Source organism: Ctenopharyngodon idella, chromosome 19 (assembly GCF_019924925.1).
Source record: "Ctenopharyngodon idella isolate HZGC_01 chromosome 19, HZGC01, whole genome shotgun sequence".
Taxonomy (NCBI): domain Eukaryota; kingdom Metazoa; phylum Chordata; class Actinopteri; order Cypriniformes; family Xenocyprididae; genus Ctenopharyngodon; species Ctenopharyngodon idella.
This window is the reverse complement of record NC_067238.1, coordinates 6,972,862-6,987,446: the sequence shown is the minus strand read 5'-3', so window position 1 is coordinate 6,987,446 and position 14,585 is coordinate 6,972,862. Positions and strand designations below refer to the sequence as shown.

The 14,585-nt window shown below is 40.3% G+C and overlaps 3 protein-coding genes across 6 annotated transcripts in view; 1 reads left to right on the top strand and 2 right to left on the bottom strand.

Annotated features, from left to right (window-relative positions):
• Nucleotides 1-14,585, top strand: part of LOC127501094 (cytosolic 5'-nucleotidase 3-like) — a 246,708-nt gene that overhangs the window by 87,377 nt on the left and 144,746 nt on the right. For 2 of the 4 annotated variants that reach the window (XM_051872890.1, XM_051872892.1), the window contains 2 exons: nucleotides 3,331-3,531; nucleotides 3,638-5,091. The exons of the other annotated variants lie outside the window; for them this stretch is intronic. In XM_051872890.1, coding sequence (XP_051728850.1) covers nucleotides 3,331-3,531; nucleotides 3,638-3,745 — 309 coding nt within the window. In that variant the 3' untranslated portion in view covers nucleotides 3,746-5,091. Of the gene's footprint in view, nucleotides 1-3,330; nucleotides 3,532-3,637; nucleotides 5,092-14,585 lie in introns of those variants that run through there. 4 annotated transcript variants of the gene reach the window in all.
• LOC127501085 (uncharacterized) overlaps nucleotides 1-14,585 on the bottom strand; it is a 194,373-nt gene that overhangs the window by 161,637 nt on the left and 18,151 nt on the right. The window lies entirely within an intron of this gene.
• Nucleotides 678-14,585, bottom strand: part of fkbp10a (FKBP prolyl isomerase 10a) — a 225,411-nt gene continuing 211,503 nt past the window's right edge. The window contains exon 11 of the mRNA XM_051872846.1: nucleotides 678-1,894. The gene's annotated coding sequence lies outside the window, so the exon portion shown is untranslated. The remainder of the gene's footprint in view (nucleotides 1,895-14,585) is intronic.

The following is a 14,585-nucleotide window of genomic DNA, read 5'->3' as shown; positions in this document are numbered from 1 at the left end:
TTGCGTTTAAAAAAGATTAAGGAAATTAATCCAATGCCATGGTACAATGAGCACACTCGGGCCCTAAAGTTAGCAGCCAGAAAAATGGAGCGCAGCTGGAAGAAATCAAAACTAGAAGTATTTCGTATTTCGTGGAGAGAGAGAATGATTGAGTACAGAAAGGCCTTAAAATCTGCTAGATCTGCCTATTTTTCAAAACTCTTAGAAGAAAATAAACACAACCCTAGGTATTTATTTGATACAGTGGCTAAATTAACAAGAAATAAAGCTTCAACTTCTGATGTTTCCAAAGAGCGCAGCAGTAATGACTTTATGAACTTCTTTACTTGCAAGATTGATAATATTAGAGAAAAAATAATAACCATGCAACCGTCTACTACAGTATTGTGTCAGATAGTGCATTGTAGTGTCCCTGAGGAAAAATTCAATTCATTTACTGCTTTAGGAGAGGAAGAATTGTCTAAACTTGTTAAATCATCAAAATCAACAACATGTATGTTAGACCCTATACCGACTAAGCTATTGAAAGAAATGCTTCCAGAGGTCATAGATCCTCTTCTCAATATCGTCAATTCATCTTCATCATTAGGATACGTACCAAAAACTTTTAAGCTGGCTATTATTAAACCTCTTATTAAAAAAACACAACTTGATCCTAGAGAATTAGTCAATTACAGGCCGATCTCAAATCTCACTTTTCTGTCAAAAATACTAGAAAAGGCAGTATCATCACAACTATGTTCCTTTTTAGAAAGAAATGGTATCTGTGAGGATTTCCAGTCAGGATTTAGACCGTACCATAGTACTGAGACTGCTCTCATTAGAGTTACTAATGATTTGCTCTTATCATCAGATCGTGGTTGTATCTCTCTATTAGTGTTACTGGATCTTAGTGCAGCATTTGACACTATTGATCACAATATTCTTTTAAATAGACTTGAAAATTATGTTGGCATTAGTGGAATTGCATTGTCATGGTTCAAATCATACTTATCTGACCGTTATCAGTTTGTAGTAGTAAACGGAGACATGTCATATCGATCACAAGTTCAATATGGAGTACCGCAAGGCTCAGTACTAGGACCGTTGCTGTTCACTCTGTACATGCTACCCTTGGGAGATATCATTAGGAAGCATGGCGTTAGTTTTCACTGTTACGCTGATGATACTCAGCTCTATATTTCTTCGCGCCCTGACGAAACTTACCAATTCACAAAATTAACGGAATGCATAGCTGATATAAAAAATTGGATGACCAGTAATTTCCTACTACTAAATTCAGAAAAAACAGAGATTCTATTTTTTGGACCAAAAACTTCTTCACGTAATAACCTAGAATATTGTCTAACACTTGATGGCTGCTCTGTTAAGTCTTCGTCGTCAGTTAGGAACCTGGGTGTGCTCTTTGATACCAATCTTTCATTTGAAGGCCATGTTACTAGCATCTGTAAAACCGCATTCTTCCATCTTAAAAATATATCTAAACTACGACATATGCTCTCAATGAAAAATGCAGAACAGTTAGTTCATGCGTTCATGACCTCAAGGCTAGATTACTGTAATGCTCTACTGGGTGGTTGTTCTGCTCGCCTGATAAATAAACTACAGCTCGTACAAAATGCAGCAGCTAGAGTTCTTACTAGAACCAGGAAGTATGACCATATTAGCCCAGTTCTGTCAACACTGCATTGGCTTCCTGTTAAACATCGTATAGATTTTAAAATCTTGCTAATTACTTACAAAGCACTAAATGGTTTAGCTCCCCAGTACCTGAGCGAGCTCCTAATTCATTATAGTCCTTCACGTCTATTGCGATCTCAGAATTCAGGCCAGCTGATAATACCTAGAATATCAAAATCAACTGCAGGTGGTAGATCCTTCTCCTATTTGGCACCTAAACTCTGGAACAATCTTCCTAGCATTGTTCGGGAAGCAGACACCCTCTGTCAGTTTAAATCTAGACTAAAAACGCATCTCTTTAACCTGGCATACACATAACATTACCAATTTATATTTTCAAATCCGTTAAAGGATTATTAGGCTTAATAAATTAGGTCAGCCGGAACCGGGAACACTTCCTGTAACACCTGATGTACTCGTTACATCAGAAGTAGAATGGCATCTACGCTAATATTAGTCTTTCTGTTTATCCCGAGGTTCACCGTAGTCAACCGGATCCGGGCCGTATCCAGGTGAGACCAAGGACCTGCACCTTGACACGACCACAACGCAGCCCTGACGTATCAGCAGAGATTGAGTCAACTAGATCATCCACTGTGAGGGCCTCATCGACACGACAGCCACGACACAGTTCCTCAACAACCGTCCATACCGGCGTGATCCTCAATACGATCCTCAATTGGATGGAACTGAAATAAATACTTTTAATGTTGCGATCCTATTGGACTTATGATAGCAACCTGAATTGTAACAAAGCACTGTTGGCCAGAGGAGAACTGGCACCCCGACTAAGCCTGGTTTCTCCCAAGGTTTTTTTCTCCATTTTAACACCAATTTGCCACTTGTCTGCCACCTGATGTCACCTGATGGAGTTTGGGTTCCTTGCCGCTGTCGCCTCTGGCTTGCTTAGTTGGGGACACTTGACTTGACATTTGATATTCAACAGTGCTTTGATCTGCCTGCATTGACACTATTCTTTAAGAGCTGCTGTGCAGCCAAACAATGTACCAGTTATCAATGTAAAGCTGCTTTGACACAATCTACATTGTAAAAAGCGCTATATAAATAAAGGTGACTTGATTTGACTTGATTTGACTGTGTTTTGCTTGGAAAACGGCAACATCACCAGAAAAAAAAAAGAGAGAGAGAGAGAAATTAATAAATGTATAGGTATCGGTATCAGCAAGTACTAGAAAAAAAGTATCGGTACTCGTACTCAGTCCTTAAAAAATGGTATCGGTGCATTCGTACTAATAAGCAAAAATGACTTTAGATAAACATTACATTTGTGTTTCATTTTTGTTTTTATTGTTGAAGAGTGCTGAACTTTATTGTCTGAGTTGTGCCCTCTATTGTATAAGTGTGAATGTGCATTTCCTTCAGTCTGAGGCTTATTTATTTCACTTATGGTGTGAAATGGCCTTTACATTTACCAAAAATAGAATAACTTTTTTTCTTTTTTCTTTTTTTTCCAATTAAAGAACAATCAAGCAATCCCAGCCCAGATGTTACTTTCCATAAAAACTAAGTAACGCATTTAGTTATTTTTTAGGGAGTAACACAATATTGTAATGCATTACTTTTAAAAGTAACTTTCCCCAACACTGAGTGTGACTAACTAAAACTTCTGGTTTAACTATGGCTGTGCAGGGTGTTTTGCGAGCATTTAAAGGAGAGCTAATTCACATCTACAACAAACGGGAAGGAGCACTGATCAATGTTGAACACTTCAAAGAGCTCCAGAGCCGCTGTAATGTCCTGTTGCTTGGAGACTCCCTCGGAGATCTCAACATGGCTGATGGAGTCCTGGGCTTAAAAAACATCCTGAAGATTGGATACCTCAATGATAAGGTAATAAAAAATGGAACAGTACTATGAGCTTTGAGTACTACTTCTTTTTTTTTTCTTTCTTTTTTTCTTTTTGAAAAAAAAAAATGAATGTTTGTTTTTTCCTTAGGTGGATGAGAGGAGACAGTCATACTTAGACACCTATGATATCATCCTGGAGAAAGATGAAACCATGGATGTTCCCAATGCCATTCTGCTATACATCACAGGACAATGAACTATATTGTTTAGATCTCCAGGATAAGGACAGACTCAGTAATTTCATTTTTGGTCCTTTTTTATAAAGGGTTGGAATGTTTTTGTCTATTGTCAAACTTGGTATCTCCATTATGCTACACGTTCCTTCCTTGAGTGAAGATCAAAGAATAAATTGATAGGATAAATATAGCTCATAACGTTATTCTTTCTTCATGTGCTCTAATTTCCTCCATTCTCTCTTTTCACTCTTTACTCACCCAAATAAATCAAGTATTTTAGTGGAGTTGGCAGTTTCTTGTGAGGTTTGTATGTATTTAATGAGTCTGTACATACGTGACAATGACAAAAAAGAGGAACTTGTTTGTCTCTACCCTAAACATATTTAATGACATGTTTTGCTTGAAAAATGGTAAAATAGGGGAATTGGACCAGAAGGTTGAGTGGAAATTGTTCTTAAGAAAAGAGATATTACTTAATATCTGTTTATATGATGCTTTGTCTGAAACATGTACTTCCTCTTTAGAGAATTCGAAGAGTGTTTGGGGAAAATAATATAGGTCATAGAATCGATAATGCAGATTGGTCTGCTGTATGTAACAAATTGTACTTTAAGTGTACTTCATTGGGGGTTCATGAACTTACTTAAAAATGTATTAACAGAATCTATCTCGCACTATTGCGTCTAAAAAAGATTTATAGAAACTCCTCTGGTCTCTGTTTTAATTGTAAAAATTGCAAGGGAACATTTCTTCACTGCTTTTAAATTGTGATAAAATCATCCCGTTTTGGACCAAAATACATAATTTCTTACAAGAGCTCTTTAAGTTGCAATTTCGTTTCTCTTTGGAATTGTATCTGTTATCCTTCATAAACTTCATTTGGTCCAGAATTCAGCTGCCCATATAATTACTAGAACCTCTTCCAATGAGCATATCTCTCCTGTCCTCTATCATCTACATTGGCTTCCTGTTAAATATCGGGTAGAGTACAAGATTCTGCTTCTCTTTTTCAAAGCTCTTCACAATCTTGCACCCTCATATCTCTCCGAATTGCTTCATATCTACACCCCGAGCGTACACTTCGATCTTCTTCATCTGTTTCTCTTGTTGTACCCTCTGTTCGTTTAGTCACTATGGAGTCCAGGGCATTCAGCTGTGCTAGTCCTCGTCTCTGGAAATCTCTTCCACAATTAAAACTTACCTATTTAAATTAGCTTTCTCTGATCAGTTTTAAATATTGTATGTTAAATAGCTGTTGTTTTGTTGTATTGTGTCTTGATTTGTTTTATGACTATCATTCAACTGTACGGTGTCCTTGAGTGTTTTGACAGGCGCCTTTAAATAAAATGTAGTATTATTATTATTATTATTGTCTATTGGAGTGGAGACAATGTTTGACTCGCGTGCTAAACACCTGTTTTTAATTTTGGTTTATTTGGCAAAGAAATGTATATTGTTACTGTGGTCATCCCCTCAGGTACCTTCTTTCAAAATGTGGATGTCTCAAATATCTATATTACTTCCACTCGAGAAACTCACTTAAGATAAACATCAAAAGTCTAAGGACTTTTGGTGGATATGGACACCTCTTTGGCACTATGTTAATAACCTTCCCTGATTCCTTATTCTACTGCGTATATTTACTTTCCTGCTTAACAGTTATATTTTTTTTATGTATTTCTTTTTTTCCATTTTTTTTTCGTTCTCCCATTGTACGCTTGAGGCTCTATTTGTATGTTTCTGGACATTGGAATAACCCACGAATAAAAAAAAAAAAAAAAAAAAGAAGAGGGAAAAAAAAGAAAGGAAAGAAAAGAAAAGAGATATTGTGTCAAAATGTAAAAAGTAAAGCGTACATTTTTAACCAAGACCAGGGCCATATGTGTAAAGCCGCTCATTAAAATGTATATTTTTTTATATTTTGGTTATAAATTCATACCAGTGTTATTTCATTCAATGTTTAAAAAAAAAAAAAAAACATGGGTACTATTACCCATGTATGGGTAATAGTACTCCCTTGAAATGTTTAGCCTAAAGGGTTCTTTAAGAAGTGTGATGCGTCACATGACCATTGTTGAGTTGGGAGCGGATGCAGAGAGACTGCGGGACATACAGCCTCAAGATAGTTTCTTAATTTGCATGTGGTCTGGGAGGCGCACACGGTAATTTACTTTGTGTTTATTGCATATTGTGTTGTTTTGTGTCACTCTGCACGGAAAATGTAATGTGTTATTACTGGTCGTTGGATTGTTGTATTTCTGTTGCGTCATTCAATTATATACCAGTGGACATTAACACGAGAAACTTGAGAAATGCATATTTGAAAATTATGTTTTTATTTCTTGTAGTTTTCACGGTGTCTGCAGAGAGAGAGAGAGAGAGAAAAAATAAATAACAAAAGACATCTGTATGAAGCGTGGCCATTTTTTCGTCGGACCCGTGCAGCTATTAGTGAAAATGTGACGCAGCAAAGCCGATCAGCTTAGAGTGGAACGGCATCGGTCGAATGAGAAGAGGAAGCAAGATCGCGGGTGCATCGCGTACAGAAGAGACGTTGGATACGAAGACAAAGACGAAGCAAGATTGCGGGGCTATGGCGTGGAGAGAGAAGGCGTCAGAGTGGAGGATTGCCGTTATGCAGCTGTCGCCACCAAGCAAGTACCGCGAAACGTCCAATAGAGGGCGACATTTAGCTGCGTAGACTAAAGCTTTGTAAGTATCCTTTCCACAGGCTTCAGAGAACAGTGTTTGTTTATTCCATTGCTGTTTCAAGCAGAAGAGTGCTGCTCTGCAATTAATAGCAGGTTAGACTGTGCTACCTTTACATCTTTATGGATTCCTGAGAAAAAAAGAAAAGAAAGAAAAAGTGTTTGTGTGTATATTGTTTGAATTTACAGACTAATTGTTGTGTATGCCTTACTAGTGACAGTGTTGAATAGTTACAAGGGTTTTGATCTGAGAGTAGTAATTAAGTAACCATGCACTTAAAGTGTTTTGTTAGAACATTTACAATGTCAGTTCATGGAGAAAAATTGAGTCACTTCAGGCAGAATTGACTAGCTTAACTGAATAGTTAAGATCTCAACCTGATGATGCTGAAAGGGAAAGATTAGAGTCACTCATAAATGATATTCATGCTAAAATACAATCACTTCAGTTAGCAATGATAGAACCTACTGCTTCCACTTCAAGAAGAGGTAAACACAGGAAATCTTCACGAGAGAGAAAGTTAACTCCAAAAATGCAGGAGCTTAAGCAGCAAGAAGTTTCTCAGAAGGAGAGTAAATTTATCAAGTTGTACGAACAATAGAAAGAACAAGTTAAAAACTACATGTACCAAAGTTAAGGATGAGTGCTCCGACCAAGACTTAAGTGACTTGATGGATAGTGCTGGAAACTCAAGTGAAAAATGTGTATGAACTTATACGATCTCAATGAGTACCTTCAACTGAGATTAGAAGAAAAATGGATTCTTGTACAGCAGTTACAACTGATTTGATGGGGCTGATGAAAGTACGTATGAGGAAGTGGGGCTGGAGGAATTAGATGCTAATGCAGAAGATAAAAGAATTTGTATGGTGCTTGACAAAGAGTATGCTAATATTTTCGACTACAAGCTCCAAGTCTGCTATTCGTAGTCACCGTTCAAGCTGCTCATCAGAACAGCAAAGCATCTCCTCAAAAAGAGCAGAATGTGCCGCACAGTTGCCTGCAAAGCAAGCAGAGATAAAGATGGAGGAGGCTATTGCTGCTCAAAGACAAGAACTTAAAAGATTGCAAAATGAGAGAGATCTTCAAGTAATAGCTGCAAAGCTCAAAGCATACTCTGAAGCTGACTCAGGTGAGTCCAGTAATGAAAGCAGAACAGCACGCAGTGAGGTAGCCAATCATCCTTCAGTATCTACTAAGGAAATGAAAGAGGAACAAACAACCCATACTGATAGGGAAGCCTCAGTAGTACAAACCCTACATGAGACAATGAGGGCACCTGAGCCCTCAGTTTTCTCAGGGGACCCCCTTAAGTTCTTAGAGTGGAGAACAAGTTTCAAGGCATTGATAGAACGGCGATGCACAAATTCAGCTGATAGTTGTTCTACCTACAAAAATATGTCAGTGGTGAGGCACGATCTGTATTGGAAGGAAGCTTTTACAGAAAGAATGATGAAGCCTATGATCAAGCATGGGAAGCACTGAATTCTCATTTCGGCCATCCATTCACAATCCAGCGTGCCTTTAGAGAAAAACTGAATAACTGGCCAAAGATTGTTCGAGAGAGTCAGTTAAATTGAGACAGTTCAATGACTTTCTGACAGCTTGCAGCAATGCCAAGCCACACATCAAAGGGCTTCAGGTGTTAAATGACTGTGAAGAGAATCGAAAAATGCTACAAAAACTCCCTAATTGTGTGACATCTCGTTGTAATCATCATGTTACAATGCAGTTCAGACAATCAGAGAAGTACCCTAATTTCAAGGAGTTTGCTGAATTTCTGGCACAAGAAGCAGAAATAGCATGCAACCCTGTAACATCCTTACATGCCTTGAAGCTCACTGAAGAAAGGCCATTTAGAGAAGTTAAGCGCTTAAAGGCTAATGCATTCATCACAAATGAGAAAGCATCAGACAAATCAAGCACAGTGCCGAAAACATACAGTGTTGGGGGAAGCAACTCAGTTGATTCAAACAGACCCAATAAAGTAAGTGCAGCACCTTCATGTTCAAACCCAGTCACTTGCTGGTGTTGTGGGGGAAGCCATTCCATCCACAAATGTCAAACGTTTGTCAGTAAGTCTGTGGAGAACAAGAGAAAGTTCATATTTGACAATAACCTGTGCTTTGGCTGTCTTAGGAAAGGACACATTTCAAAGGCCACTTGTAGCATATGTAAAAAAAAAACATCATCCAACACCACTTCATGAAGACCGCCCTTCTTTTGCAGCAGTCACATTTTCTCATGCTATGCAAGCAGAAGAATACACATCTTCCATTTCCTGATGCGTAGACAGTGGCGATGGTGGGAGTACATCAATGATAGTGCCTGTATGGATTTCTTCAGTCACCAATCCTGAGAGAGAGACCTTAGTTTATGCCCTACAGGGTACCCAGAGCAGCAACACCTTTGTAGATCAAGAGGTATGGGAGAGGATGGGGGTAGTTTCAGAGCCGGTCAAGTTAAAGCTTACTACTGTCATTCAAAGTGAAAGAGTTAGTGGGCTCAGAGTTAGGGGTTTTGCTTCTTATGGCCTAATTAATTTGCCACCTGCCTATACCAGAGATTTCATCCCACTTGAACATTCCCACATTCCTACCTCTGAAACTGCCAGAAGGTGGATCCGTCTGAATAAAATAGCACAGGAGATACTAGAGCTGTTAGATTGTAAGGTTGGACTTCTGATAGGTTACAACTGCTTAAGAGCTTTAGCACCACGACAAGTCATTACAGGAGGTGATAATGAGCCGTATGCCATCAGGATAGACCTGGGTTGGAGTATTGTTGGTAGTTCACCACAGGTTGCAAAGTCGACAGAAGTCACAGGTCTGTGTCATCGTATATCTGTTAAGGAACTTCCAATACTGACTCCTGCTGCTGTCATCAGAACCCTTGAATTAGACTTTAGAGATGCGAACCCAAAAGAAAAGAGCATATCGCAAGACGATATACAGTTCATGCAATTACTGAATGAAAAAAATCATCAGAATTCAGAGGGACACCTGGAGATGCCCCTCCCCTTTAAGACATGCCCACAACTACCAGAAAATAAGAAGCTGGCTCTTGTGCGGTTGAAACGTCGGTTGAAGGAAAATTTGAGAAAAACCCCAAATTCAAGTTTATGGAAGGTGTCTTCAGTGATGGTGATGCGGAGAGAGCTAAACACCATCCCAAGGCAGGAAACGTCTGGTATATTCCTCACCAAGGGGTATATCACCCTTGAAAGCCAGAGAAGATTAGAGTTGTGTTCGACTGCTCTGCCAAGTATGTTGGCACTGCTTTGAATGATCACTTGCTAAGTGGACCTGATCTCACTAATGGGCTAACAGGGGTACTCTGCAGGTTTCGCAAACATCCAGTCACAGTTATTTGTGATGTCGAAAAGATGTTCCACAGGTTCCATGTAAGCCAGGAAGACAGAAATTACTTGCGGTTCCTGAGGTGGGAAAATGGCGATACAAATTCAGAGCCAAAGGAGTATCGCATAAAAGTCCATCTTTTCGGGGCAGCATCCTCACCTGGCTGCGCGAATTATGGAATGAAGTATCTTACATATCAAAATGAAAGAGAGTATCCTGCAGCAGCCAGCTTCATCAAAAAGAACTTCTATGTTGATGATGGGCTCATTAGTGTAGAAAAATGTGGATGCAGCTATCAAACTAGTCCAAGAAGCCCGAAATGTGTGTGTAAAAGGTAAATTGCGTCTACACAAGTTCATGTCCAACAACAGAAAGGTTTTGGAGTCAATTCCTGTCAGCGAATGAGCCAGCGGAGTTCAGGATGTGAAACTTGGATCAGATGAACTCGCAGTCCAGACCGTGTTGGGAGTAAAGTGGAGTGTAAATAGTGACACCTTTTCCTTTAAAGTTGCCCTGGATGAGAAACACAGAAAGGAATCCTCTCAACTGTGGCTTCTGTGTTTGATCCGCTAGGCTTCCTGGCTCCCTTCCTCATATTAGGAAAAAAGGTACTGCAGGAGATGTGCCAAAAGGGCATTGGATGGGATGAACCTCTGCCTGAAGAGTTAATGCCACAATGGACAAGCTGGCTGAATGAACTGAAGAACCTGCAAAATCTCCAGATTCCGAGGTGCTTTGCTCCTGAAGATCTAGGAAAAATTCACAGGATTGAACTCCATCACTTTTCAGATGCAAGTTTTCATGGCTATGGTCAGTGCTCATATATCCGAGTGTTGAGTGATGACAAAGTGCACTGCTCTTTTGTTATTGGCAAGGCAAGGGTTGCACCCACAAAGGTCGTAACAATACCCAGGCTTGAGTTAACTGCGGTGATCTCTTCAGTGGTCAGTAACATGTTAAAGGATGAGCTGGAGCTCAAAATAGACAAAGAATAGTTTTGGACAGATTCAAAGGTGGTCTTAGGCTACATTAAAAATGAAGCCCATAGGTTTCACGTTTTTGTGGCGAATCGAGTTCAAAGAATCCGTGAAACAACTGACCCTGCACAGTGGCATTATATAGATTCTGATCAAAATCCAGCAGATCATGCTTCCAGGGGCCTCAAGATGTCAGAGCTGATTCATCCAAATCCAAGTTTCTTTGGGAAAAAGATATTATCACACCAAAGACCACTCCAGAGCTGCTTGTTAGTGATCCTGAAATCAGAACGACACAAGTACTACAAACAAAGGTAGTGCAAGCTGAGAATTTTTTGGAGAGGCAAAAAAATGGCACACAGCATTAAAAGTTGTTGCTCGTATCCAGCAATTTTCAAGAGACAAAACTGTTAAACCCATAAATGTTGAAGACATAAGAAAGGCCAGTATTATGCTTGTAAAATTGGCACAAAAGGATGCCTTCAAAAATGAGATACAAATACTGAGTCATGGCAAATTGCCACATAGCCATCCATTGTTCCAATTTGACCCAGTACTGCATGATGGTGTTCTCAGGGTGGGAGGGCAATTGAGGAAAGCTTCCTTACCTCTTGACTCGAAGCACCCCGCAATCCTCCCGAGAGATGGCGTGGTCACACGTCTCATCTTGGATTACTGCCATGAAAAAACTCAGCACCAAGGCAGAGGACAGACCCTCAATGAATTGAGAACAAATGGTTACTGGATTGTTGGTGGCAGCAAAGTTGTGGCAAACCACATTAAGCAGTGTGTTACATGCAGGAGAGCTCGCAGGCCAACAGAGATGCAAGCGAGGTCATGAAGAGCATAAGAGATATGGTCATATTCACCTTTTTCTTCTTAAGAGCAATCCACATAGAGATGCTAGAAGATCTCACAACTGATGCCTTCATAAATGCTATGCAGTGTTTTATAGCTATCCGTGGAGCTGTAAGAGAGATCAAATCAGATCAAGGAACAAATTTGGTTGGGGTGAATAATGAGCTGACGAAGGCTTTGAAAGAATTGGACAAGGACAGATTGACTGCTTACCTATCCCAGAAGCAATGTGACTTCATTATGAACGTTCCTGATGCCAGTCACATGGGAGGGGTTTAGGAAAGGCAGATCAGAACAGTTATGAGCGTTCTCAGCTGGGTCCTTTCTCAGAGCTCAGGAAGATTGGATGAGAACTTTCTTCTATGAAGCCATGTCAATCATAAATAGCTGCCCACTCACCTCAGTGATCCCAAGGGGCTAGAGCCTCTTACCCCAAACCATTTACTCACCATGAAATCCTCTGTTCCGCTGCCTCCACCAGGGAAATTTGTGCAAGAAGACCTGTACGCAAGAAAAAGGTGGCGCAGAGTTCAATATCTGACAGAGCAATTTTGGAGTAGATGGAGAAAGGAATATCTGGCAAACATCACTCTCAGACAATGGTGGCACACTCCAAGACGCAATGTGAAGGTTGGAGATATTGTCATTGTCAAGGAGGAGGGGATTCCTCGCAGTGAATGGAAACTCGGACGAGTGCTTGATGTTTGTAAAGATGAAGATGGCCTGGTGCGAAAAGCCACAATACAAATAGGAAATAGAAAGTTTAGGGAAAGAGGGTCAGCGACTCACTAATCCATCCATTCTTGAACGTCCTATTCATAAGTTAGTGGTGCTTGTAGAGAACATTTAAATCTCATGCAGTTGAGTTAACATCAAGAGCTGTGTCAAGAGTGTCAAGAGTTTGACTATTAGTATTACTTCAAGAGTCAGAGAACAGACTATTTATCTCTGAAATTTGGTTTCGAAATGACTAAATTTATTTAAACATTTACATAAAGTTAATCAAATTAGTAATTTGGTGGGAGTGTAACTGTCAACAGACATGGTTTTCATTAAAATGTATATTTTTTTATGTTTTGGTTATAAATTCATAACAGTGTTATTTCATTCAATGTTTAAAAAAACAAATGTGACAAATGTATGGGTAATAGTACTCCCTTGAAATGTTTAGCGTAAAGGGTTCTTTAAGAAGCGTGATGCGTCACATGACCATTGTTGAGTTGGGAACGGAAGCAGAGAGACTGCGGGACATACAGCCTCAAGATAGTTTCTTAATCTGCATGTGGTCTGGGAAGCGCACACGGTAATTAGGGCCCGAAACACTAAGGCGCAGGGCCCTATTGTTTTTCTAAGAATTATTATTATTAGGGCCCAAGCCACTGGTGGCGCAGGGCCCTCTTGTTTTTCTAAGGATTATTAGGGGCCAAGCACCGAAGGTGCAAAGGCACCTCTTGTAATCGTTAGTTTTTAGGGGCCAAGCACCGAAGGTGCGGAGGCACCTATTGTAATCATTAGTTTCCTTTCGAAAGGGAATTCAACTCTGCATTTCAGTACGCTATGGGGAACGTCATGCATGAACCAGTGTCTGAAAGCAAGGAATCAAACCACTCCAATCCTATTGGCCGGCGACAGCCTATGACATCATCATAGCGCAACTCGGAAGTATATAAGGAGCGCCTAGAGAATCAGTCAGTGGCTGCGTCCGAAATCGCCTACTCAATGAGTAGGTACTTAATTTCATTAAGTACTTACTTAACGAGCGCTAAAAGAGTAGGTACTTAATAGCCAAACCTGTTGAGTATGAATGAGATCCGAGAATAATCCGCCATGTTGACGTTATCATGTGACCTAAGACGTTATCACAAGCACAACAATTTAAAAGATATGACCGATAGGTGCTTTAACACCTGATTTCATCAGTAGCTGGACAACAATACAATACCTTGTACGTTTTCTGCAACATCTGCCAAAATGTTTGCAAAAATGATTGCATTTAAAATGACTGAACAAAGGAGACGTCGGGCAGCCGCTCGAAGATCTCGCCTTTGGAGAAAACTGATTTTATACTCTAAAAGTGTAAGTACGAATTGTTAAAATTAACAGGAAGCTGTTTCATTCCATCCAGCTCCAGGCCATCACTGATCACCGGGGGAAATTCCTTGATGTCTTCGTGGGATATCCTGGGTCTGTGCACGATGCCAGGGTCCTGAGGAACAGCCCTGTCTACACTGGCAGCCTTTATCCACCACCAGGCAAATGCATCCTCTGGGATGGTGGCTATCCCTGCCTGAGTGCACCCATCTGCCTCATCACGCCTTACAGAGAGCCTGTACAGAACCCTGTGCAGGCTCGTTTCAACAACAAGCACTCCCGTGCCCGGAACATCGTCGAGAGAGCTTTTGGGATGCTGAAGACACGGTGGCGCGGTATTTTCTTCAAGGCCTTAGAAGTAAACCCTGCCTTCGTGCCTGAGGTGGTTGCATGCTGTGCTGTGCTTCACAATCTCGCTCTTCTCAATGGCGACATCGTTGAGGCAGAAAATGAGGAAGACCATGATGACAGGCCCCCGGAACCACACAACTTAGAAGCAAGAGTGGGAGAAGATGTGCGGGACAATCTGGCTGCTGCAGTATCTGCACCAAACATCCGTGTGCCTGCTCTCCATGAGCACGATTACCTATAAAACATTAAAAATGTACAATTCATGTCAGCATTCTGTTTGTTTACAGCTTCTTGAATGCTAATTTTTGTTGTAGCTTTATTACTTTTGTGTTGTAGTGGGCTCAATTACTGAACTGGTAAGCAGAATGTTGCTGGTCGATCTCTGCAGCCATCACCACCAGTGTGTCTTTATGCAAGCCACTTTACTCCAGGGTCATTGTCCCTGTAATAAATGCACTGTAAGTTGTTTTGGATAAAAGCATCTGCCAAATGCATAAATGTAAATAAATGTACTT